Source organism: Numenius arquata, chromosome 10, assembly GCF_964106895.1.
Source record: "Numenius arquata chromosome 10, bNumArq3.hap1.1, whole genome shotgun sequence".
In the NCBI taxonomy this organism is placed as follows: Eukaryota; Metazoa; Chordata; class Aves; order Charadriiformes; family Scolopacidae; genus Numenius; species Numenius arquata.
In genome coordinates, this window is record NC_133585.1 from 45573838 (window position 1) to 45600873 (window position 27036).

Here is a 27036-nt window from a genome sequence, read left to right on the forward strand (position 1 = left end):
ATTTCTCCCCATTTTTGCAGAGGTCTCAACAACCCTCTTGTGAGGATCCTCTTGTGACGTGTGAAGTTTACCTTTTTCCCCAATAGCTCTGTTACTGTGAAGCAAAGGACTGCAGTGTCACGGTGTCTCAGGGTGAATTAAACTGCAGGAGCTCCCCAGGCAGCCCCTCTCGCCCGGCGGGGCAGCAGCTTTGCTCATGTCTTCCCGGTGCTCCTGGAAGGGTGAACGTCAGATCCACCACCCTCTGGGACTGCTGGATCACAAATACTTTCCACTGGATAGTCTCCCAAACGCATCAAGAAAATAAGACCGATACCAGGAGGTCATTTTACACATACCCTCTGCCAGTCAGAAAGAGGGGTATTTTAGGTTTCTATAAAATTAGCTGGGGCAACAGGAAATAAACCCATCTCCTGGGCATCAAACTCCCATTTCAGAACTGGGGAGAAAACTGTCTGGATTTCATCTGGCTGCAGTAATGGTGTCTGCTCTGTGGCAGGATGAAGCTATTTGCTCTGTGATAGAGACTACATTTCGTCATCCACCGCAAAAGGGAAAACTCATTCCAACTATGCCTTATCTGCATGCCAGCCAGGGAGGGTCTGCGGGGCAAGGACCATCCACTCAGTCCTAGGGGAGGCACAGGGGGCATGGGAGAAAGAAACTTTGCCATAATCTGAGATTACTTTCTTTTTTATCATCTGAGTGGAGCCATCCTATGAGAAAGTTTTTTTTTCTTGTAATGCATCCATGACGATGGCAACAGCCCTGCAGTTTGCCCAGCCACGGCACACCAGCATTTACAGCTCCTCCCTAAATCACAGCAGATTCAGCTCTACACAGACCATACACAGCAGCATTTCTGGTGTTTGCCTTCATTACAGAGCAGCGGTCATGACTTGCAGGCTACAGGGCAGAGCAGATTCCCCAAATGGCACAGCCTCTAATCATGGACACACAACAGCCGAACCTGGTGGGAAGAGGTCTTCTTCCCAATTCAAACCGGAGCGCAATGATGTCCTGCCAACATCAGGCATGAAAATGACCCTTTAGCATCAGGAACCAGAAGCAGTTAACCAGTATTTCAGAGAGCAGCCTGTCTGGACATTCAAAATGTTTAGCTATTTGATGTGTTGAGGTATTCCCCCACCCTCTGTAACCCACTCTATGAACTTTTAACATAAACAGTTTAGTTTATAAACCTTCGCTCTGGTGGGGAGCTGATGCCTATCGACTAAACGTACCGGCAGCCAGACTCCCACGCATGCCTGGGACCGAGGAGCAATCCTTAAACCCGAGTCCTGCGCCCCAGACCTGCAGGACTGCCCCAGCGGGACCCAGCACCACCAACACATTGCTCTTGGCTTTTGTGCCGAGAACACAAATGCAGAGCTCCTGAAGCGCGAACAGGCAAAAGGGAAGTTCTTGAGAAGGCCTTGAAGACAGCACAGCTGTCACATTCAAAATATTCAAAAATATTCAAAATAAAGAACAGAACTCTGAATTTCTTGAATTATGTCATCTCTGAAAACTCAGAAGGGACAATAATTGATTTTGATTTTTCTATTACTTCCCTCAACGATAGCAAGAAACAATGTGGTTGCAGCTTTATTTTATTTTGGATAAATATAGACAGTTATAGCGCTCAGCATAAATACCTACACTACATAGAAATACCAGATTAACCCTTCTCTTAATTTGTCTACATGTTGCCATTAATAATGTGTTTTGATTTTAAGAACATGTGAAAAAAGTCTTTTTGTAGTAAGTATTAAATTCTCAATAAACAGCAAATTAAAATAAAAAAGCGCAAATGTCTTCTTCAAGTTGACTTTTTTTTTCATCAGTTCTGTTGTGAAACTCATGGATTACTTGGAAACAAGCTATTATACAAGGGAGGGACAGGGCTAGCCTTTCACTGAACTAGTGGAAACTTTATTAACTTTATAGAAAATACTCTTGATAAAAGCATGGAAAGTTTAAAATCACCTGGAATTTACTCTTGGATTTAATGGTTTTAAACAATGGTAGTTTCACAGTATTTTTTTGAACTGCATGAATGTGTGGGCAAAAAAAAGAACTCACCAGCAGATACCTGAGCTACACCTCCACTGCAAAGGTGGGGAAGCCCTCTCCTACATAAGGTGGGTGGTACCTTCAATCACGTCCAAAGGGGCTACACTAAAACCTCAGCCAAGGACCTAATTCCATACCTACCTACCCGTAATACAACCAAATTTGGGAAATCGTTGCTCCAAACCAGCAGTGAAGCCAAGACCACAGACAAATAAAAGTGAGTGTGTCGATCCTCCGAGGGAACTGGCCGTCCCTGTCTAGGAATGTAAATGTTTATTGCAAAATCGGGACTGATTTTAGGATTCATGATACTTAGGCCACGTTGGCAGTAAGGTAATGATACCTTCATTAATGTGTAGCCTCATTAATATGCAACAGGAATCATGTGCTGAGGACAATCAGAAGCAGCCAAGACCCTGTGTCTAACCCAATACAACAATCAATGCCTACACTTCAACACGTAGAATTTAGAAAAAGCAAGGAAAAAGTCCAGAAATCCACTGTATGATTAAAAATTTCCATTTTTGGAGGCTGATAAACAGCAACTCCTGGCACAAGAGGATTCCTGTGCTTGAGAGGGTGTAACTGATGACTACAGCCCTACCAGCTGAGAGTTACTGAGGTGGGCAGCGTAGCTCCGGAGAACACCACAAAAGGCAGATCTACTCTACAAAGCTCCCACAGAGATTTGCAGCTGAAAAAGAGAGAACGGCGCAGCTGAAAAAATAGATTTTTTAAAATTGCTTTGCGGCTCTATTTGCACTCTTTTTGCATACATTTGTAGCTGTACACAGCTCTACGTGGACATTTACAAAACTAGATTAGCAGATAAAATGATAAAACAAATATGATATTTTACAGCTTTTTTTTTTTTTTAAAATGGCTGCCAAAAACCATCCCTCCTCCCACAAATGCCCCCAAACCCAGCATTCTGTTGAAAAGCATAATTTTCCATTATGTTTTGGTCTATTCTGTTTCCCCTCCAATTTGTAACATTCTGCTGGAAACTGTGATGAAGAACATATGTCTGCGGTAAATTACACCCAGGAGAAATCTTGGAACTGTTACATTCAGTTTTATTACCCAAGGCATTAAGATAGTCTACCACAACACGTATTATTTAACAGTTCCATCAAAAACAACACCACTAATATACTTTTATATTATATGCATGCAAAGAAAATTGTATCATATTTCTCAAATCTCATTGGGCGATTAACGTGTTGCATTTTCATTTTAATTAACAGCTCCAGAATATTTTCAGTGCTTCAATGAAACAAGGTGTTACATAAATGCAGAGCGTTATTGTACAAATATTTTGGAAAACATATGTTCAGGCAACAATAAGGCTGCGAAGCCTAACACTCAACAGCCAGGAAATTGTGAGCGCTTTATGCTTCTTTCACAATATAAGCTTACGCAAGCGCTGCATCTTAACGTATTCTGCAGAGGGCTGTAATCATCTCGGCTACATCAGGGAAATCCAGTGTGGCCAACTGGATGGATAGACTCACATCCCCCAGAATCGCTGCCTTTTCCACTACTGCGAATACTAATCCCGTTTCGCTGGGTAACACCAAAAACCAGACGCAGCATAAATACCCGCCGTGAGCTCATGAGCTGCATCCTCGGGGGGAGGTTTGCACTAGTTCTGCGAGGGAGCCACATCGCTGGAGATTTCCTACAGGCACAGACTCGGGCAAGCGCAAGCAGGTTTACATTTAACAAGTTTAATAGGAATAAAAGATACCTCGTATAAACCAGGCTATTACTTCGACTGATGACTTGACCTCAAAAGTCAAGTTTTCTAAAGTTTTACGAGGGTTTTGCATTTTATTTCTCAAGCGACTCCATGGGAACAACAAATAAAACCAACAAAAATGTCACTGTCAAGACTGCACACCTTCCATGCTTTGCAGAGAAGAGGAAAGCAAAAGGCTTAGGCAGCAGTTCAGAGCCACAGCCGAGATACGGCTTTGGATTTCAGCTTAAATCAACCAAACAGCCTTAGTACAGCGTTGGGTCCAAACTAAAACCAAAACATCAGGCACCAGCTGTATGGGGAAGCAGAGCACAAAGTCCTCTCTGTTCAAAGAAATGTAATCACTAATACCTTTAATTTAAGTTAAAATTTAATTTAATGCTTTTCTTCTTCAAGTTCCAAAATTAGTCACACAAAGCTGAGTGCCAGTCCCCTTCATGAACTGCCAGCTGAGACCCAGAGAAAGTTACTTGCTGAACATCATACAGAAAGTCTCACTTACTTTATTAGTACTTATTCACCATGTGTAAGAATAACTGAAGCTATATTTTTCTGGTGGTGTGCGGTCCATACACCGAATGCAGCCACGGCTCATAGAAAATACACTATATAATCCCGAAATTGAAGGCTGTGCTACAACGTACACAGGAGTCAAACGATGGTTGCATGGGAAACTCAGTTACTGGCATTTCTCAACGTTGAAGTGCTTTGCAGCCTGCCTAGTATTCTGTATGCCTTTTTAAAGGCAACTATGACTTTTGCTATCTGTTGCTATAACCAAAGCTGTCCAGTCACGCGTCGTCAGCAGGGTTTGAAACTTAAACCTGCAGCTCTGCAGGTGAAGCTCCTCAGTAAAAGCAGATTTACTGCAGAACGGATATCGAATATTCAGGAACTCGGGTCCCACACGGGAACCTGGAGGCGAGGAGTTAGTCAGCAGGGAGTGTCTCGAATCTACCCAGAATCTACCCCAGGCTTCTTTCCTCTCCTGACATGTCCCATTTCACATTCTTCCTATCACTTACCCTGGTGGAAAATTCAAAATAAAAGACTGCAAACATTTTGCTTTGTTCTGATTATGAATGAGAGATTCCAGGAATTACTGACATTGATTTTAGTCTAATTAACTTTTGTCAATTTTCGGCCATTTAAGAGCAGAAAAGGTTTGCTCCTGTTTCTGACTTGAGGTAAAACGAGAGCAGAACACTGTAGGTCTGGACCACAACCTGTCCAGACCCGTGGCTGTTGTTAACTTGCAGAGCTGGGCTGATCTCATAAAAACAGGCCAACCTGTACCTGCTACAAGGAACTGTAAAGGTCTGTAGTTCGTAGCATGTTCTGCTGGGAGCAGAAGATGTCTCAGCCATTATATCCATTATTGTACCAAAAGGGGAAACTGGTGCTGCCGTCTCTTCCCCCACTTCTAGCCCTGCTACAATGGAAGTCCTCCTGCTGCGCCTTTGAAAGGAAGCTTGTGTGTGCTCGTACCATGCAGACTTCCTTTGCCTCTCAAGCAGCGAGCAAGGTGTACCTCAAACCAGGATTCAGAGGGAAGCAGGGTGTAGACCACAGGCCTGGCAAAACACAGGTCAAGGAAGACTAGGTCTAAAGCTGCTCATGTTTTCTCAGTCTTCCCAATTCAACTGTACTGCAAACATAGCAAATTACAAATTCAGCAGATTCCACTAATGCTGAGAAAGCAATCTGTTGGATGAATAAAGGCTTGAAAACTACCTGAAGGGAATTCCTAGAAATTCTGTTTTATACTTTCCTCCCAAGACAATCCTTATTTTTGGTCATGACAGTGTAATTATTTTTTTTCCCTCTTATATGAGTAAATCAAGAGAACCATCGTTCTAAATAAGATGTGAAAACAAAGAATGCTGACAAACCAAAGAAGTATGCAAGCAAGGGGAAACACTATCGCACACTCATGGAGAAAGCACAAACATGGTTGTGCTAAACACACAGATACGGAAAGAGAAGGATGCGAGGACTCTGGCTTTGTGTTACGCATTTAACTTCATAACGTAATAATGACGTGCTTGGTCTAAAACTGCCTGTACTGGGTCTGGCTGGGATGGAGTTAACTTTCTTCATAGTAGCTTGTAGGGTCCTGTGGTTTGGATTTGCAGCTAAACTCGCGTTGATAACAGACGAATGCTCTGGCTGCTGCTGAACAGCGCTTGCACAGCGTCAAGGCTTTCTCCTTTTCACAGGCAGATGCCCCACGTAACAGAGCGAACACTTATGCCTAAGGAGGTGAACGCCGTACTTCAGACACCCACCATGCTTCTAATAGTCCACCCGCTAGGCAAAAAGACAGAAGTAATTTTATTTCATAAACTGAAGAATCTTTGTACTGAAACTTTCATTCACCTGCCCAGAAGTTGTGAGCAAATACCCAGATACTCACTTTTACTCAGGAAATATGCACACACTGGAGATCAAGCATACAAAAGCGTATTTCTAAAACCTGTGGAATTATTGACAGGTTATGGAACATAAGACAAGCACAATGTTCATTTTGATCTCCATCTACGCTTGCAACTACATAACCTGAGAGCACAGAGAGCAACAAGGGAAGCATCTACGTACACAGGAACGCAGCTCCTCTTTGGTACTCGACTGAAGTTTGAGAGATTTCAGATCTTCCCATACTTATGTTAGGCACAACAAAGGGAAATTCATAAAACTGTGATCCAAACCACTGCAAATTACAGAAGAAAATGCAAAATATGAAAATGGAGGTTTAGAAATGACTGCACTGTATTCAGTAGGAGACACCACTGAAGTTGTGAGGGAAGCACCATATAGTGGACAAGATGTGCTGTACATACCGAAAAACAGGAGAGTTAAAAGTCTGCAAGAAGCCTGGAACACTGTGGGTCCCATGGCCAGGAGCATTAAAATAACAGCACAGTGCAAATATGACTGAACACGCCCATTTCTACCGTAAGTGTCTTTTAACCATTAAACTATTTTACACTCAAAGCAAGAGAAGACCAGTCAGACCACACCAATATTTTGAAGCGGAAGCATCTACAGGGAATAATACCAGAATAACCAAGAGCAGAATTACTCCACTGCCCTTGAGACTCTCCATCTAGGCCCATTCTTGGCAAAGGCTTTCAATGTCAGCTTCTCACAACATTTTTCTTTATGTTCATATGCTCCCTACCTCAAAGGTGACCTGGGTCAACGACCTGCTCTCTATTAGATAATATTAAGAAAAGTGACACCAGCAAGGAAGATCTCTTCTGCCATTCAGATACACCACCCTTGAGCCATAGTTCATTCACTTTAATTTTTAACAATTTTTTTTTTTTGTTTTACATGTGACAGTGGCAGCAAGAGGTTAGGGCTTTTCTGCTCTATGAGTGCTCATCTAAAAAAAGGCTTAGCGTGCTATTTTTAAAGGCTAATGTTCATGTCGTTTCAGCAAAAAGCTCAATGTTGGTTTTAGACACATTTCTTCTTTCATGCCAGACAGGCCAGCTCCTCGCGTTCACAAAACAACTGTGGTTCACTGAACATGTTCCCAGGATTAATTTTGCCTTCCCAGGGTCAACTTTACACTGATCAATGAAAGAAATTGTGGAAAAGCTTACCTTATGAAAACACGCAAACTTAGCCAACCTTTAACAAAAAGAACAACTTGTAGAGCTTTCATCAGACTCAGCACTATTCAAGAACAGCCTGTCAGCATTTGGCATACATGAACATGGGAGATGGAACAAATCTACAGGAAATCCTTGTGCTTACTCATGTACCCTCAGCACCACAGACGAGTCAAGCCGCTTTTATATGTGTCTCCCAGTTCCCGCGTTCACAGCCATCCAATTTCTCAGCACGCAAGCAGAATCTTACCTGTTATTTTCCGCAACACAGGAGGTGGCTCTGGCTCATCACAAATGGCCTTGACTAGGGCCTTTTTCACCTCTTCTTCAGCTGCCTCCAGCTCTTTTCCACTTTTGATTTCTCCGACCACAGAATACATGTATACCAGCAAGATAAGGAAGTCCTCACAGGTATAATCATCTTTCGTCCTCTCGTTGTAAGACTTGATCATTGGCAATAGCTGGTTCAAAACACTGGGCATTTCTGACTCGCCAATAGTCTGAAAAACAGAGGGAAGATCACGTCAGATTGCCCCTGTAGTGCTTATCAGCCATCAGACATACTCCTGCTGGCATCCACAAGTTATTATTTCTTGTAGTATCAGCATTGTTCAATATTTGCATTCTTATTGTCAGCACATCGTCCTGTGACTTATTGCTCAGATAGCAAATTTATTAGTTTCCTACAAGTTTTTTCCTAGGTGCTCACGACAGCAGCCTCTTAGCACTTGAAAAGCCTGATGATTAGATCTTCTCCATGTACCAGCAAGATGTGAAGATGGGAGCACCAATGTTTGCGGTATTGGTAAAAATGGTACAAAACACAAGGTCAAACACGTCCTCTAAATTCTGGTCCTCCTCCTTGGGCCTTATTTTGTACTTGAGCAGGGAGTTCAAAGCCCAGCTCCCATTGACTTCAGTTGCTGTTGCGAGCTCTCAGCACATCGGTAAACCTGACCCAATGCTTTCAAGTCAGACACCCAAAAAATTAGAAACAGAAGGAATCACCTGTGAAGCGTGTGGTTTAAGTGACCGGTGTCACTTGCCCTGTGAGCACCAAACAGCTCCCTGTGAAAACCTGTGGGTCAATTCCTAGTGTACAGCGAAACATCACATCTCTCGTAGTCCAAAGAGTCAAGTCTGCAAACATTAATTCTTGGTTGTTACTACCAGTAACTTCAAACAGTCATGGTAAATAGGCACCACAGCCAACAGCATACCCTTTAAATAGATTCCAATAAGTAAATAAAATACAAAACAAACAAAACAGAAAGAGACACAGGTTTCTACAATAACAAACAATTAGGTTTATCACTGCTTTTAACTGCATTACTTTAGTTCTGAGGTCTTCTGACAACAGTATTTTTTTTTCTGAAACCTGGGCAGGGATTTCAGACTCTAACTTGAGGAACATGGAAACGGAAAGTTTCATCTCCTGGCATACTCTGTACGACACTTAGGGGGTCTTGGTTTTGGTTCTATTTTGTTTCAGTTGTTTGACGACCTCATAAATATTAACAAGCATCCCGTGAACTGTAATTTTTATACCTACACCGATCCACTACAGATCATGACCATAAAGCAAGCACAAATTACTCAAGCTTTCAAGCAACTTTTTTCCAGCCTGTAACTATAGGAAACAACACTTCTGTGGACTTTGGGCTCCACCCTGCTCCTGACATACCAGTTTTGCCATGGACCCATCTTTCAAGGGACTTTAATGTGGTCAAGATGGTATGTTCCTATTCGAACACATACCTTGGAGAAGAATTTTCTAACTGCCCACATGCTAAACCTAACAGTAAGTGCACACTGTGGACTTGAAGCAGTAAATTACAAAGCTACAGCGGTCAAAAGCACGTGGGAGCCAAGAAGGAACATTTAGAAATCTGAGAGGGGTTGGCACAGTGTGTGTTTGGGCAGGGAGCGTTACATCCCATGCACAGCAAGTCCAGGCACTGCTCTGCCTGGGAAGCAAGTCCACGGTGCTTGGCGCTGGTCTGGCACATGCTGGCAGCTGGGCCACCCTCAAGACCAGGCTGTTGGTTCCCAAATTTCAACTCAGGCCTGCCTCCATTAAATATTACCTGCTCTCTTCCCTGAAAAGTGACACAAAGAAATTCTCATCTGTATGTCAGCACAATAAATATGAGATCATCCAGATCCTAAATGGAAAAAGACAGAACTTCAAGGAATTCAGAGGTATGCAGCTACCAGGAGGAAGCCACCTGCAACGAACAAAAGCCTAATCAGTCCTAAAAATCTAAGAACTGAAGATTAACCTACATGTGGAGTTATTCTAGAACAGATGACAAACTTCAATCTATAAAAATCTGAATTCACTTTTATGGATAGTCAAGCCCTATGCCACATATTACCGAACATCATCTACTGGCATATCATCTATTCCCCCCTCCGAACACACAAACTCTCTACTTCACCCCATCTCTAAATATCTCACTCACAGCATGCTCCTACAACACCAAGATGTGCTCTTGAAAAACCTCTATTTTGCGTGCACAAATTATCCAAATGCATGGAGCACTGAGGATGCACATGGTCGTATAAAACAGAAGGGTCAACAGCTCCTGCTTGAGGATAGCGGCTCCTGAAAGTACATGTGTACAGCATCTCTGGCAAACTTTCAAACATACATGATAAAAAAAAAATTGGTTTAAACTTTCAGGATGATTTATTGTAGGGCCGGCTAGAACTCAACAACTTGAAGCAACAATTGCCACCTCTTATCTTCAAAGTAAAAATGAAAGAGAAAAAAAAAATTAAAGAGCTATAATAAACCGTTAACTTCAGAACACACGTAGGGTCTTTCTAGGGTATGAACTTCTCTGGAATGTTTTTCCCTTATCTCTTGGGAAATGGCACTACAGAGGACTTCAAATGGAACTGCCAAGTTTCAGAGGCTATTTTGTCCAAACAGGCCAGTTGGACTGGAGAGTGCATGAAAAAAAAAAAAGGGACTCGTAGCCTCATTGCAGAGCACGGCTCCGCAGGGAGCTGGGAAATTTGCCTCAAACAAAATCCACTGGCAGATTGTCATTATCTGGCCACCTCCGATGATTTAGGGGCTCCCTGCACCGCCTAACAATCAATCAATTACCCTGATTGAACAACCCTAAAACACAAGTTTTAAAAATGTAACTACCCATGACCCAAATTTCCTGCTGGTTATGTTGGCCTCAGGTTAGCCCCATTTGTCTATCATCAAGGGAGCCAATAAAAATAATAAAAACAGGTCAATTCTGGGCTTTCCAAAGGCTGTATAAAAACATTAACGCTGCTTAATGCAGAGCCAGTTAAGGCCCAAGCTCGAATGCCTTCTGCTCGGTTGCATTGTTTGGACATTTTAATGCTATAATCATATATTCTTCAGAATCCAGGGAGAGTTTGTGATAGATTTTTGTTGTTTTCCATCTCTTTTCTCCACCCTCCTTAGTTATTTATTTTTATAACTTAAGCTGTGTAATAATTTACTATCCCTAAGGGTAAATGAAATGACGTCAATTTGCTGATTTTTGCAAAAGGCCCAAGTTTTGGCAGATGGGAGGATAGTGAAGAAAGTACAAAAATAATTTTCTCAGTTTTTAAACACTAAACATGATATTGTGCTTCAAAAGTGACATTTTAAATGTGATTTAAAGGATCTACAGGAATTAAGAGGAAGTGTAATAAACCCAAGAAAAAATGTTTCGCATTTCTGCGAAAGGCATTATTTTCAGTATTAAATAAACCTGTAAGAATCTAAAGCCATACATATCTTGAGACATCTTTTACACAATAGAAAACAGAGTGTGCTGGGGAGGAAGAGAAGAGGAGGGTCAGAGTTTACTTGAATTAACACGTGTCCCTGACAAAATTGAGAAGAGAACTGAGCACTCTAATCCCTGCTCTTCCAGCCCACTGTCCTCAACACATCATTAAAAATATTAAAGCAAAAATCAACTTCAAGCAAGTGGAATTTATTTTCTTTTAAAATCCAGGAGGAAGGAGGAGATAAATCTTAAGAGACTACTTCACTATGTAAATATTCTAGCGGCTTTCCGTTTAGGAAGCAAAACATGTTTAATTCCTTCAGAGGTCGCATGAGTTAACAGAACTTTTTAGAATGGGAACCACACAGCTTTAAAACAGTGAAGAATTTCACTGGGGACAAACAAAACTAAAAACCAATCCCAAAACCCAGTTGCAGGTAAAACCAGCAGAAAGACCAGTGAAAATTTACAAGTCCTTGGGTCATTTGCTGCCCCACAGTCCTGGACTGCTCTATTTAATAGAAGCTGCTTTAATTGACAACTTAGGGGGGAAAAGAGGGTTCATGAGCTGTGGAATAAGCAGCTTTCCAATGTTGCCCTATTTGATTTGTCATTTTTTACTTGGATTTGACATTTTGTGTGTTGTGATTTTGCCATACGCTGTGTTAGCTTCCCCACTATCCAGGTGAAGGCAGAATATTCTGGCTGCTAAAAGTGACAATGGCACCAAGGGATGACCCCATGGGTATGCAAAACCAGCTTGGATCCTTTGACGGCAACAGATCTCTGCAGCAGTAGTCATCTTAGCAAAAACGAGAGGGGCTGCCAAGCTAAGGAGGAGCCTTCGCTGCCTGTGGTGCTCAGCTGCCCATAAATCAAATGCTGCAGTTCTGGGACTCGCTGTTTTACACTGTTTGGCCACCTGAGATTTGGGGTTGATTGCACATAACTTCCATATGGGTGAGAAGATGTCTGTACTCTCTACTCCCAGCAAAACAAGCATTTAATGTATTTAGTTTTCATTAAATGGCTTATTGGTGACTAGTGATTTGACACAATAAATAAGTATGATCTTACCACCTGAACGATGTTTTTCCATATGAAGCTTTAGAAATCATTATAATTCTTGACTTGGGCAGGTTTTGATAAAAATGTACTGTAGGGTATGATTGAAGAACAACCAATCCAAAATACAACACAAAAAACGATGGCTTTCAAAGTACTACAGTCCCACCATTAAGGAAACCCCTCAATCTGTCAGCATTAAAATATATAGCATCCAATTATTCAGGCAGGCTAGTTAAGAAGAGGATAAAATAATTTTGATAACTGAAGTCCACCGTCTGTACACTTCCTTTTGCAGGAAGTAAGCTTGGATACCAGAGAAGTTTTAGTCTCAAACTGATGTTTCCAGCTGGGGAGGGTTGACAAAGCTTCGCCTTGCAGGGGGAAGGAGCAAATTTTAGCCTTAGGGGAAAGCAGATGAAGCATCCAGCGAATTCACAGCAGCTTGAGAGTGGAGGTGTGAGATGCTGGCAGTAAATGGCCGCCTCCATGGCAGTAAATGGCAGTGGAAAAAAAAATTAAAAAAAAAAAGTCATTAAAGATAAGGGTTGCCTTTTGCTGGGGACCAAAACAGGTTTATGACTTGCCCCGGTCAGTACCAAGAGACTTGCATCTTCCTCTCTTTAATGGCAGCATCTGTTTATTCACTGGACAGACAATACAGAAATCCCCCAAGAATACATGTAATAAGAAAATAGTGGGGAACTAAACTGCTAGTGAGAGACACAGGAAACAGTAAAAGCATCTAGGACCCGTCTCCCCTGTCATTACTCTTAACGACTCCTCTGTCTTTAATGAAATTTCCCTATGGAGCCAATTCTGTCTCCTGTCCCCTTTTCTGTGTTTATCACCCACCCTGAACATCACCCCAGGAACCATATTCTCAAAACTGAAGAGACAATTTCCAGGACGACTTTGTAGACAGAGTCTTAAAATTCTACCGTAAACAAATAAAAAGCAAATAAAAGAAGACGAGTAAGCTTTTTAAAAGCTATTTTTAACCTGGCTCGTGCTGTCAAAGACACAGATTCACATTCATCCTATCTGCACGCTCTCCCAAATGGCCTTCATTCTTGCCTCCTGCCCACCACAGCAGGCTCTTGCTTCTGCGCCTGCTGAAGCGTTCCTGTGACTCTGCATTAAAACAAATAGTTTCAAGCAGACTGGTTCTCTGCTCGGGTTTACTGCTTGGCCACAGAAACATGCTAGCCATGAAAGCCAAGGACTGGACCGCTTCCTTAGGCAACAGCGCTGGCGTGAAGCCTACATGAACTAGAGTTTAAGGTTGCCAAGAGATATAAAAGAAAATTACATAAATAATCACCTGCTCTTTGGATGACTTCTTCAATACACTGTCATACAGTCAGATTCTTAATTGGTGTCTATCAGTCAACACTGCAGACATCAACAGGCCTTTGCCAATTCATACCTGCTGAATATCTATGCCGGATGTTAGCACTTACTGCAAAACATACTGACGAGTCAAAGGCAAGAAAAATTAACTTATAGCACAAAGTTTTTAAAAAGCACAACATTTGTAAGCTCTTCTGGTCAGAGATAAATTTTTTTAACATGTGTCTTGTATAATTCCAAAAACACACCAGCGACACTTAACAGCTAATATGTGATAACAACAAAAATATTTTAAACAAGCTGTTCAAGCCCTATCATTTCTAAAACCAAAACAAAAGCAAAGCCCAGGACAGTTCTCTCAGCCAGGAACTCCCTAGCCCATGATCATGACCTAAGCAATTGGATTCCACCTATAACCCATCGCCAAAGTAGCGTATTCCAGTATTTTTCTTTAACCTAACTTCCTTAGGACATAAAAAGAAATTATATTTTGAACAACATAATTAAGAATTCCTCTTATCACCTTTCTCCTGTGTTTACTGAGCACCATGGTTGTTTGACAACAATTTCCCGTTTTCAATCATCTTGCAACTTCCTGTTTTTGTTTCTTGTGCTACAAGAGGCAGATTCAGTTACTGTGTCAGAACTGCAAGACTTATACATACATTTTGAGAAAATTTAAATGCCATCCCAAAAGCTTCTAATAAACCTGCTGATATCTAATCTTCCACAGCACAGAAATCACCTCATCCCAGTGAGTTATGCTGTCTGGCGATGGATCATTACATCATACGGTCCAGTTTTTCCCTCTTTGGAAACCATCTAAGTGTACAGCTGTGTTAAGATATTTTAATGGGTTCATAGGGGCTCAGCAGCAACAGGATACTGAAAAAAAGGATATTTAATAAGTCTGGATTTTATTAGACAAAGCTCTGCAAGGATAAGGACAATTTTACTTAAATCACCGCATGTCTGACATGAGAGACTCATCAGCAAGTTAAAAAGGGAGTGCTTCCAACCTACTCAGTCGAAAGCTTTTAGCTGTGATGGCTTCTACAGACAGGCTCGGGAAAAACACAAATCAGCGTGGCAAAAACGGTGTCAGAAGAATGAAAAAGGAGTACAGGCACAGCGAAGATAAAACATGCATTGGAGAAAGGTCTTGGTGCTGCATGTGTCAGGATTTTTTGTGTGTTGTTTTTTGAGGTTGTTTGTTTGTTTTTATAAGCCTTAGGATATTGGGAAAAATATCAGAAGATGGCAGGGGTTCAAAACTGAGAAAAGGGCACAGGGATAACATAATATCCCAGGAGGTTAAAACTCACATCGGCTTTGAGAAGAGCAATGGGAAAGCATTCAGACACTACAAAGCAAAGATTAAGAATCCACAAGGACAGAAAACAAATAAAAGGGGTATAAATCAAGAAAAATATACTACAACAAATCAGTCCTTCAATAGTGCAGGCCATACCTGCAGAAGGAGGGAATTCTATCCTGGGAGATGGTTACTGAAAAAGATTTGAGAGATGTTCTGGACAAAGGAAAGGACGTGAATCCCTGCTTAGATCACTAGCTATAACCCTTCAGGCTGGAAAAAGAGATGACCCAAAGGGGATAAAAGGTCTAAAACCTCATGAGTGGACTAGAGAAGGCAGGTAGAGATTGACTGCTCACTCTCTGCCCCAACACAAGAACTAAGGGGCAATAAACAAAGCTGGTAAGAGCCAGTTTAGAAAGCAAATTAAACTGAGGTAGCTCTTCATGTGATTTGCTCAGATGTGGGACTCCTTGCCAAAGGTTGTTGTGCTTCTAAATTCTTACTTGGGTTCACAAAACTGCTGGGAAAACTCACAGGGGGAAAAATTCCATCAAATATTAGTAAATACAGAGAAACCACATCTGTCGCAGAACTCAAAAAGGTTGGAGCTGGGAGAGTATCATATAACCTTGTCCTCTTCTCTTGATCTTCTGTAGGCGGCTGCTTTTGAGTATGGTTAGACAAAGCAAACTAGCTCAGCTACATTTTTGATCCAATCCAGAATGGACATGTTTACCTCAAGGACACGGCAAAAGGACCAATACGAAGTACAAAATACAGCGTCCAGGGGAAAGAAGCAGGGGAGCAGGTTTCCTACAGTATGTGGCCCTGTCAGGATTAATTCCAACACATCATGCCCAGTTCCAGCGTCCACATTTCTAAGCAGCTGTAGAAAACTAGACATAATGTTAGAGAGACATTAGTTAGTTTTACAACTAAAAGAGTAAATTTCTTCAGAATGACAGAGTTGGCTTATCAAGGGGAAGAATAACAGTTTATGTACATCTCTTCAGACAGAAGAAAATTTCAGAGTATGAGACAGCTCTTGAATCTAGTCAAGAAAGGCACAGGAGAAACAAGGAAAGTTGAAACCATGATTTTTCCAATTCTCAAATTATTGGAGATGCTCTCAGCGGCATGCATATTTCAGTAAGAAATTGGAGGGTAAAAGGACAGAAAACCAGCAGAAAGCACGAACTCAGTGGTCTCATGCGATAAAACACTATGCATAAAATGCATCTGGTGAATAAAACCATAAACTCTTTGGCACAGTGCTTAATTGGAGTGAAAAGAATTGTGAACTGCAAGGGAAAAATACTTCAGAAATAGCAGAAAGGATAAAAGTAATACATATTGAAATAGTGGGCATGCTGTGAGGGCTGGCACACAGCAGTGAGTTATAAAAGGAGACCGACGGTAAAAACAACCCCATCTTGTGCCTTTTCTTCCACGTTCTTGCCTTTTGAGGCACCTCTTGTCTCTCAGCCCTTTGTTCTACGCATCATCCTTCACCCCTACACCAATCTAACGGCAGATGTTCCAGAAACTCCTCAGGGCTGCAGGGAACCCTCCAGACTTCTGGTGATGGCTCAGTCCATGGTGGACACTGGTACCAGAAATGAAAAAATGAGATGGCCTGGGACAAGGGCAAAATGGGAAAAGAAGTCCTAAGGGGTGAAAAACAAAAGGAGTTTGGAGCCCACACAACTACTTGGGTTCATTTGGAAGAAATTTGTTTTCTTGTTGCTGTTGGCTTTTTGTGTTTAAGTGTGTTACCTCACCATCGAATGTTTTCAAACAAATCCAGTCAACTTCTGCCCCTAGAAGTTTGATAATAACAGACAATCAGGACATCTATCACACATTGCCTCAAGCACCTATGCCAGTTTGCACCAAAGCATCATACAAATCATGATTCCAAATAAGTTAGGGCCAAACTTACACCTGAAAGCTTTTAGCGATGCTTAGAGATTATACTGTTACATAAAATATGCCGAATAAGGGTACTATTTTAACCAAAACAAACCTCATTTCACAGTATCCCTGAGACTCAACTTTTTGATGACAATTTCAATGGAAATGAAGGCAGATCTGAGCAAAGCAGCATTCTCTCTCCTTATCCCTTCTCTTTTGCTTTTTCTTAACAGAAAGGCCAAAAATCTTAGTGAAAATCTACCACTACGATAAACATACATGCCAAAAACTGCTGGAATGTACAAAAACACTAGGAATTGTAACTCCTACAAGTCAAGAAACCTGGAAGCCATCTAAAACATCAACTTGCATGAGGTGGTCATATGAGACTAGATGCTGGATCACGTTACTGAATTTTACAGATATGAATTTAAACAGTAGCTAACTTGGAAATGCTTTGCATTGTTTAAAATATTTTATACCTCGGTATGGAAATAGATGAAGACATAATACATGACATAAACCACAAAGCAAAAATATATGGACATGGGAGGTTTGCAGAGGAGAAGATCCCACTGCTCTGCCCACAGTCCCGGCTGGAACCACAGGAAGGAGACAGAACGGCAACACAAAGACATGCGAAGGCAAATTATCAGTCCGCTGCAGAGCACCACGGCTGTTAATCAGTACAGTAAATGTTATCACAATAGACTACTGACATTTCTAGCCCTTGTACAAGGCTCACCATGCTTTAAACAGGATTCAGGCTTTCATGGTGATTAAAGGCAGATGTCACACGCATGAGTAAGTTTGTAACTCAGGAGCCTCTCATCCATTTTTGTGCGTGGAAGGAATCCTTCATTGACAGGACATCTTCACTGGAGGATGCTCGCTGTGGCACGATTTGCACAAGGAAGAACATTTTCCTTCCCTTTTCCAGGCAGGGAAGAATAAAACAAGCTTAATTGTACAACTATACCTCATTTCATCCTATGAAATATATCAGGTTAAAGCCTTGATTTTCCTGTCCAGTTTTCCATTCCCATTAAAAGCTAATCAGGTTATTACTATCTTTCAGAGAGCAGTGCATGGCAGAAACAACAGCGATACTTCAAAGTAAAATACGTATTTTTTTTTCACTATAAATGTGCAAGAACTGCAGCCACAATGACTACTGATCACCTATCTAACATAAAACATCAAGTGAAAAACAGGCATAGGCAAAATGACAATTATTTTTCCACTGTGATAGTGCTACGGTGAAAAACTTCTGAAATCCCATTCTTTTAATCTTCTCACCCTGTCCTGGAAACATTTTCCTGCTCTAGAGGCTAACAGTTTCCTCGTCAAGCAGAGTTTAAACCCAGAGCCTAAGAGCTGTTCCTTCAGCTCCTTAACTGAGCAGGAATCATAGAATGGTTTGGGTTGGAAGGACCTTAAAGATCATCTCATTCCAACCCCCCTGCCATGGGCAGGGACACCTCTCGCTAGACCAGGTTGCTCAAAGCCCCATCCAGCCTGGCCTTGAACACCTCCAGGGATGGGGCATCCACAGCTTCTCTGGGTAATCCACGCTGCTGTTCACATGCGGTGGTGAACACACCGCAGGCCCTGGGTTGGGCACCCCTGTGCATGGGCGTATAACAACCTTTTAGGACATCAGTTATTAGGAAGTATATCCAACACCTGCTTCTCAGTCATGATGCTCCATGTCCCTTGGCTACGTGACCTTCCTGTGGCTGGCACGCAGCAAGTTCTCTCCTCTTTCAGCTCCCTTCAGCGCTCCCATCCGTGCTGGGTGGCACTGGTGGTGGTTTTGCAGCTGGCTCCTTGCTCTGGATGGAGAAGACGTCGGGCTGCTTTCTCACCGCCAGCTGCAAGGGCCATGTGAGGGCATCCCGACTGCCAGGGATTGCTCCTGCCACTCCCTCCTCCCCGTCCGTTTGTCCGGCACGAGCTACGACTAGAAAAACAATCCTGCCTTTCTGTCCCCCTGGGATTTCCCTCCCACTCAGCCAAACTCCTGAGTCAGCATAAGTATTCCTCGTGATATCACATTTGTGCAAAGGGAGCCGACTGGAACACAGGACATCTGGTCCCAATATCTAAAAACACTTAAATCATGCATGTCATTCCAAACATTTAAGGACTTCAGAAGTTTTCAGTTACTTTCATATATATTTCCTAGTTGCTTCATGCAGAAAGGATTTCTTACGTTCAAGTTTCACTCTGAAAATCGGGAGAAGTATATATCCCATGCCATTTTAACTAGAAAAAAAAAAACCAGCCTTAAAGATAAGCCCAGATGTTTCCTAAGCTACATTGATACTGACTATTTTTTAAAATCATCACAAGAGAATATAAAAACGTGCTGAATTATCACAGAATCATAGAATGGTTTGGGTTGGAAGGGACCTTAAAGATCGTCTCATTCCAACCCCCCTGCCATGGGCAGGGACACCTCCCACTAGACCAGGTTGCTCAAAGCCCCATCCAGCCTGGCCTTGAACACCTCCAGGGATGGGGCATCCACAACTTCTCTGGGCAACCTGTTCCAGTGTCTCACCACCCTCACAGTAAAGAATTTCTTTCTGGTATCTAATGTAAATCTACCCTCTTCCAATTTAAGACCGTTACCCCTTGCCCTGTCACTACGCTTCCTGACAAAGAGTCCCTCTCCGTCTCTCCTGTAGGCTCCCTTCAGGTATTGGAAGGGGCTATAAGGTCTCCCCGGAGCCTTCTCTTCTCCAGGCTGAACAACCCCAGCTCTCTCAGTCTGTCTCTCTCTTTTTAAAATCGTAACAGAAGAATATAAAAATGTGCTGAGTTATAACACTTGCAATTCAGTAACAAGGGAAAAAAAAAGTTGGTTGTACGTGCAATGTTTAAAAAAACCAAAACAACCCTCCCCACCAACTCAGTTGTACATGCCAGACGTGAGGTACCAAGATACATTCTCCTTCCCCATTGTGCTTGTCGGTAGGACAGAAAGGGGTCATGGCCCAGTGCTCAGGCACCAGACTGAGCCTGGAGACCGATGCCCACCTCCACGTCTGACTGCGAGCTTCTTGCTTCCCTCCACCTGTGAGCAGTGGCAGCTTCCTCACGCTACCAAGCCTTAATTCAGGCGCTCTGATGGTCTGATGCCGAGTCCCAGGGATGAGTAATAACATTCAGTGCAGCAAATAATTCCCTTTGCAGCCCCCACACAGATGGCAAGTCATGGCAGGCTGGTGCCAATAGAGCAGAGGCACATTCTGAACCCGCTGTAGCCTCTTTAGTTGGAGCATCAATAGCCTTCAAGCTGCCACGGGATGGAGCTCGGTATTAATTGGCTTCTTTTTCAAAAGTCAGGATGGGTACGTCTATCTGCTCCACAGTCCCTCTTGCAAGAGAGAAAATATAGCACTTTGATATCATTTCTATTCTTCTTATCTGGCTCCCCACACCTCAGGGTGGGAGTGCTTCCAACCTCTACTGCTTCTACTGCAGCACACGCATACCACTATCACAGTAGAAAAATACTAATTTCTTTTTTGGCAACGACCAGAAAATCCTTCACCCCCTCCACAGCACAGAAAGCTCCTGCTTTTCTAAAAAGCTGTCTGTCTGTCCGCTCTCAGGACATGAGAATGAGATGTTTGGGGCATAAGTGATATTCCGTATGGAGATACCACGGCAACAAAAAAGAAGAGGTATGAGAAACCACAGTTTGAATAAGAGAATCCAGAGGATCTTGGTTATATATTACAACTCACAAAATACTTTAAGTCATTTATCTGAGACTTGGATCCCACTTTGAAAGGAAGAATAGTATTACAAAGCTCTTTTAGACACTGTTTATTAACATCAAAATGAAATATGAAAAGCACTTTCTGTTAAATCCAGGACCTGGACAACCCTTTATAACATGTACCTTAAATAAACAAAGTAAAATGGTATTGCAACAGCGAGAAATAAAATTGTGTGTTAATACTAAAAATAAAAATAGGGGGGTTTACTGCACTAATATATGTTTAATCCTTCTACAAACAAACTTCTAAAATAACATCATCACAATTAAGTTACCCCCAAATGGTACAATACGAGTAGCTACTCCAGCCGTCAGCTGGGACCCTCACATCCCAGACTACTTTCAGTTCTCCTGGAGCAAACATTCCGACCTTCCCAGCAGACAGTGCTGCAGGCCCCAGCAAAGATCACAAAGCCCAGAACATTTCTACGCTGTTTAAGACCGGCAGCATCCACCAGGGAAGGGGGGTGGGTTCAGATAAATCTAGGCACAGCTGGTTTCTCATTAAAATTTCACTTTTTTTTTTTTTTTCTTTTTTATTTAATAAGCACTACAGAAAACCTAAACCAGTCTCAGGACAATCTTTTCTCCTGCCTCTAAATAATTTCCCTCCAACACCTCAGTCATCACCACTTTTGTCAGATCCCAGCAAATTACCGGTTGGTGGTCTCGCTGTTCTACCCTGAGCCGTATTTTAATTAGTCAGAGCATTGAGAAAAGATTATTGTACAAATATTGGCGAATCTTCAAAGAAGAGTACACGCTGTCCATTTTATTCACAATGAAAAAGCTCTTAAAGAGATTTCGATAAAGATTTGCCTCCTGCTTGCAGCCCACGTTTCTAATGTTTATATAAGTGGGGGATATAAATCTTTTTCAAATGAACCCCACAGTTTTTAAACCAGCCTTGTTATAAACTGCCTGTTTCCGTTTTGCCTGCCTAAGCAAGCAATGCCGAGCCTGCTCGGGATAGACTGGAACTAATTTAATGTGCTCCAGGTTTAATCCCCATCCTCCCGGCTTTTACTGGCAGATTTTACACAAGAGGACTACTGCTGACTTGAACAATGATTCATGCGATAAGGGGGGTTTGATTTGTTTTTCCACGTCAGAAAGCATGCGACAGAAATGCCACCACAATCATTTTATGAAAACACACCACCGGGTCAGAGCCAGATTGAAAAATAAATAAGTAAGTAAGTAAATAAATAAATAAAGCAAGCTTTGGCATTTTTGCCCTGTTTGGGCCGGGCAGGGGATGGTGGAGCTGGGGATGGTGAGGTAGGGACCAGGGATGGTGGAGCAGTGGATGGCAGGGCCGGGGACAGAGGGCAGGGACTGGGGATGGCCATGCCGGGACCGTGGATGGTGGGGCAGGGACCAGGGATGGAGGGGCCGGGGGTGGCGGGACAGGGACCGGGGACGAGGATGGCGGGATCGGGGATGGCGGTGCAGAGAACGCCGGGGTCGAGGATGCCGGGGATGGCGGAGCCGGGACCAGGACCGGGGATGGTGGCGGCCCCTTCCCGAGACGGTCCCTGCAGGTGGCAGTGTTGGAGCGGCGGAGGGAGCAGAGCCACCGCCTGGAAACCCGATCCGGGCTGAACTTCAGCCTCCTGCGGCAATTATCCAACATCCCGAAAATCCCGCTACAGTGCTAAAGCGAACACGCTCCCTCCTCTTCTTTTTAAACTTTTTTTCTAATTTTTTTTTTTTTAAATTAGCAGGAGGAAAACATGTTCATTAACACTGAACACTGAAAAAGGGACAGCGTTTCTAGAACTAATTAATGTTTCTTTTTTACAAAATGACTGATGCAGAGACCACATAGATACTATTTTGCAATCATCTTCTCGTGTACCGAATTCCATGCTCATTTACATAAACCAGATGCTTCTCTGACAAACCAAATTCCTTGAAGAAAAAACAGAAGTCGCTATACACTTCATGTCCAAAATGAAAGATGATGTGAATATACGGCACAAATGTTCCATTAGCCACTAAAGGCAAAAGTATACGTTAAGTGCAACAGTTTTCTTCTATTTAGCAGAACTTTTGTGAGGGCTTAGGTGATCCTTGGCAGAAGCGTTAGAAAAGGAAAATGAAGCTACTTAGATTATATTCACTGCCTTCAATGGCTCTCACTCCCCTTGGGGAAGCCAGATAAATTTCTTCGCCAGATCTTGACACTCAAACCAGTCCACTGAGTGGACAAACACACCAAGAATGGTGATCCGTATTCCTCTTCCCTGGAGGAGAACTGGCTCCTGGAATCTTTCCTCCCAGTACCTGACTCCCAGCAGATTATGAAAGGAACAAGAAGAATGATTATTTAACTATTTTAGTGATCATTTAAAACTCGCAACGCTTTGGTACATGTGGATTAAGTGAAGGATGTGGGGAATATGTATTTGCTGTTACAAAAAGAAAAAAAATTATAATAAAATACAATTTTCTAAAATCTCTGTTTCCCCTAATTCTTACTGCTTTTATCAAAAAACAGCTTGCTAAATTTCTAGATTACTACAGGAACAACAGTATTTTACATTTAATCCGAAAGGCTGAATTCATGGAAGATGCCTGAAGATTACACCCGTTACTCATCTAACCTTCCAGAACATACCCTTATATGCCAAATACTTCCAAACACATGGATCTACCAACTTTTGGTGTGGAGCTATTAAATTCCTCATAAAAAGGGCAAATCCTCATCTTGAATGGCACAGAGCACAGTAAGAACAAAATATTCAGCCTGAGAACAACTGGAAAGTTCAACAACTAGAAAGTTGAACAACAACCAAACAACCAATAATAACCCAAACATCAGGAAAAGAATGAGGGTGAGCAATAAAAAACAGTATTTCATGCTGTTCTCTGCAAAAAGTGCAAGGATGGCCACGAAATTTAGAACAGGCTCTGAAGCTACAGCTATGAATATAGAAACCACAAAGCAAAAGCAACTTTGCTGATGGCAATGGCAAAACAATGAGGAAAAGTAATTTCTTCACTTGGGAATTTTTTGGGACTACTGGGAGGTCCATACTCGCTCTGTATCCTGAGGTCAAGGTATCAATGGGATTTGCAAGAGTGGACCTAGCTTTGGAGCAGTAAGCAGCTCTCCTCAGAAACAGCACAGCCTTTTTCTTTTCTTAGCCCTTCTTTTCAGTGCAGGGAGCAAATACTGAGCCAACTGCAAAAGAACACCCAAATTGGTCCTAAAGGACCAACTCCACTAGTTCTCATCTTTGAATTAGGTCACATGTTTTACTGGCCACCAATCTCATCTAAAAGTATCACGAACTTAGAAGACAAGGTTATCCAATCGCAATATTAAACTGCTTGAGAAATGTATGTAGCAACTTTAGTAAAATGAAATTGAAACAAAATACCCCAGAATGACATGCTACGTTTAACCTTTACTATTGGTCCTTTCAAGGGACACCGTGGCCCTAGAAGAGCTGTATGGCCCTAGTGCACGGCAGCCGTGTTTCCTTTCCTCTCCTGACAACACAGGGCACTGCCACAAAGCCCACAGTTCTCGCATCCAAACACTCATACACTGACCGCTGGGGAGGGTCTCACAAACTACTGTCAAAACCCCCACGTCCACAAAGTCTACACCGGCTGTCTCAAAATCCTCTGTGCTTAAGTCCCCCCTTTTCTGGTAAGAATGATTGCATGAACGTGATCACGTATAAAAGGATAAACATCTATCCGTGCACTGAGCCTCCTGCCAACACAGCCAGAAAAACTGACATGTGTAGCTGGGGAAAAAAAAGAAAAAAAAAAGTTCAAATACTATTTTGGCTGCATCCCTCTGGTACTGTAAGCTGCAACCAGCAGTGAGCCTTCAAAAGACATTCCTCCAAAATCACAAGTTCTCAACTTACAAAGTTCTCTCCACATAAAATACCATGGCATCGTCATATGCTGACTGAAATTTAACTCACTCTACAATAGCTTTCCCCAGAAATCTCATGTAAATCAATAAATAAACAGCATGACCGGCCCACCATTTCAATGATACATAACCAGAGCAATTCTAAGTCAGTATTTATGACATCTTTTTTTTTAATTAAGGGGGAAAAGAAGAAACCTCTCACAGTATCTATCAAAAAGATCACTCACATAGTTTTCTCCCTATGCTCATCAGTAATACACACTAATTTCCAGCAGAGGTTCACTAATCACCGCTGATATCACAGCGGATGGCTGAACCCAGGCCCGCAGTGACATAATTAAATTCAGCATTTTCATCTTAGAGCAAGGAGCAGATTGACAGCACGGTGAAGCAAAAACCCTTATCTACACAACTGATAAAGTAAGTATGCAAAAGCTCAAGAGGTTAGGGGGTAGCCCAAGCTCCCCTTCCTACTCAATCTCTGCCAGTTTGGCATCAATTAGACCCCTAAGAACCAGACTGATATTCTCAACTTCGTATGTGCCATAAACAGCAAAGATGTAACAGTGCCTTTAAACCAACGATCTAAAACTACAAAAATTCTTTGCTTATTGCTTATCAAAAGGAAGTGTCAAGATGATTCTTCATGTGTCTGATATTTCTCAAATAATCGGTAATGGTCATTGCCTGACTGCAATATTCATGACATGCTACTTTACCTTTTAAATAAAGATGTCATTTGCCAGGTCCAAAACTGACTTCACAACCTCAGGACTTCATACTGTTGGTGGAATTTTAGTATTATTTCTACCAGGTCTCCAACTTCCCAGAACTTAACTTTTACGTTTAAAGCTATCGGCTCATGAGGAACAAACCTTTCTCTCAAGGGATATCATACAGAAACTTTGTAAAAAAATCACGGTGCAAAATATAAACAGCTGTAAAAATTCAAGTATCAAGTCAATTTTCCTGATAATACGTAACTGTTCCCTAGAGCGCATCTTTTGTTCATAATAAGCCCTAGATGCGTGAAGAACTGAAAAAGAAACTTCATGTATTTTTCTCAGGAAGTTTCTTCCCCAGCAGATTTTTGTCAGAATGGCTCTCCTGGTCTGTACAACATCCTTTGCTGCTCAGTCTTCCATGCCTGCTACATTATTCAGCTGGTAGACTGGTGAATTATGAGGTTATGAATAACATGATGTTCAGTATTTATATGAAGACTACACTTAAAATGTTTTTGGGGAAGAAATGCAAAAGCAGTTTGCTGCTCAACAAGAAACTAAAAGCACATGCTGAAACAGACGTGGAAGGATAAGGGATGACATCTACCAACCGTGAAGAGCGCTTGGAAATTCTGCAATGGGTGGGGAATAGTTGGGAAGGGCGGCAATTAGAAATGTTTTGGAAGAAGAAAACATTTTTTTGGGTGAAAGTTAATTTTTACTGTGCCAATCACAATTTAAGTTAAATTCAAGTTTATTTTTCCTCATTCGGTTTATGATCTCATCTAGTCATCAAGGATGACTGATGATGTTTCAGGCTTTGGGCCTTTGCCAAGTGCAAGTAAAAGGGAATTATTTATTTTTCTTTAGCACTATACTGCTGCCATTAGCTGTATCCCACCCCTTTTTGTTTACAGCCTGTCACTGAAGCCACAGCTTTATTTTAATGTGGTGTAAGCTCTCGTCTAGGGTTGATAGTGTAAGCGATCTAGCAGAGGTCTTGCCCAATGAGCATCACTTTGCACGGAAAGCCCACAACCTTTACTCTGAAATGATCCCTGCCGCCACTCCAGACAGGATTGTCTACTCCCATTCAAAAGCGGACTTAAAAGCTGTACTTGAGCAATGGGCACTATCATTTTCCTTGTGGTAAAAAGTACATTTATTTAATCCCTTTAAAAACAAACAAACAAGAAAATTGCTTTGACCTTTGCCTTGGCGCAAGGATTCTGATTGGAAATGTGTATTACATTTCTGACGCACTGTAACTGTGTCCAGCTGAACTGGGTCAGATTTATGTGCAATTAGGAAAAGAGGAAACCAGAGCAATTTACTTTTCATGTTTGCTAATATCAAAACATCTTGTAGCGGCATTAAGTTTTAACTGAAACACTCAGAATAATAGAAAACGAAGATAACTGGGAAAGGAGCGGCCTGCTAAAAATTGCGTTAAGCAAATAATATAGACTTTCTCACTTGCATTTTTTTTCTGGTTTAAACTGTTCAAAAATGTGTGTTTGAATGTCCCCACTTTGGCTGTTCATAAGCCACAGGGAGTTTTTTTTTTCATGAACTCTTCAACCTGAGAGTTTTAGCAGAAAAGCTTCTTTGCAAGGCTTAATTAAAAGCAGGTTTAAGTCGGGGCCCTCACTCACTCTGGTTTTTATTTTGGCCTTCTCTCTGTGTCAGAAGTCAAGTCCCAAAAGAGAAATGAAGTTCATTATTGAGTCAGGAGAATA

The 27036-nt window shown here is 42.0% G+C and overlaps 1 protein-coding gene across 1 annotated transcript in view; it reads right to left on the reverse strand.

Annotated features, from left to right (window-relative positions):
* Positions 1–27036, reverse strand: part of SCFD2 (sec1 family domain containing 2) — a 196645-nt gene that overhangs the window by 101336 nt on the left and 68273 nt on the right. Inside the window, exon 5 of the mRNA XM_074154896.1 lies at positions 7709–7958. Within this exon, the coding sequence (XP_074010997.1) occupies positions 7709–7958 (250 nt within the window). The remainder of the gene's footprint in view (positions 1–7708; positions 7959–27036) is intronic.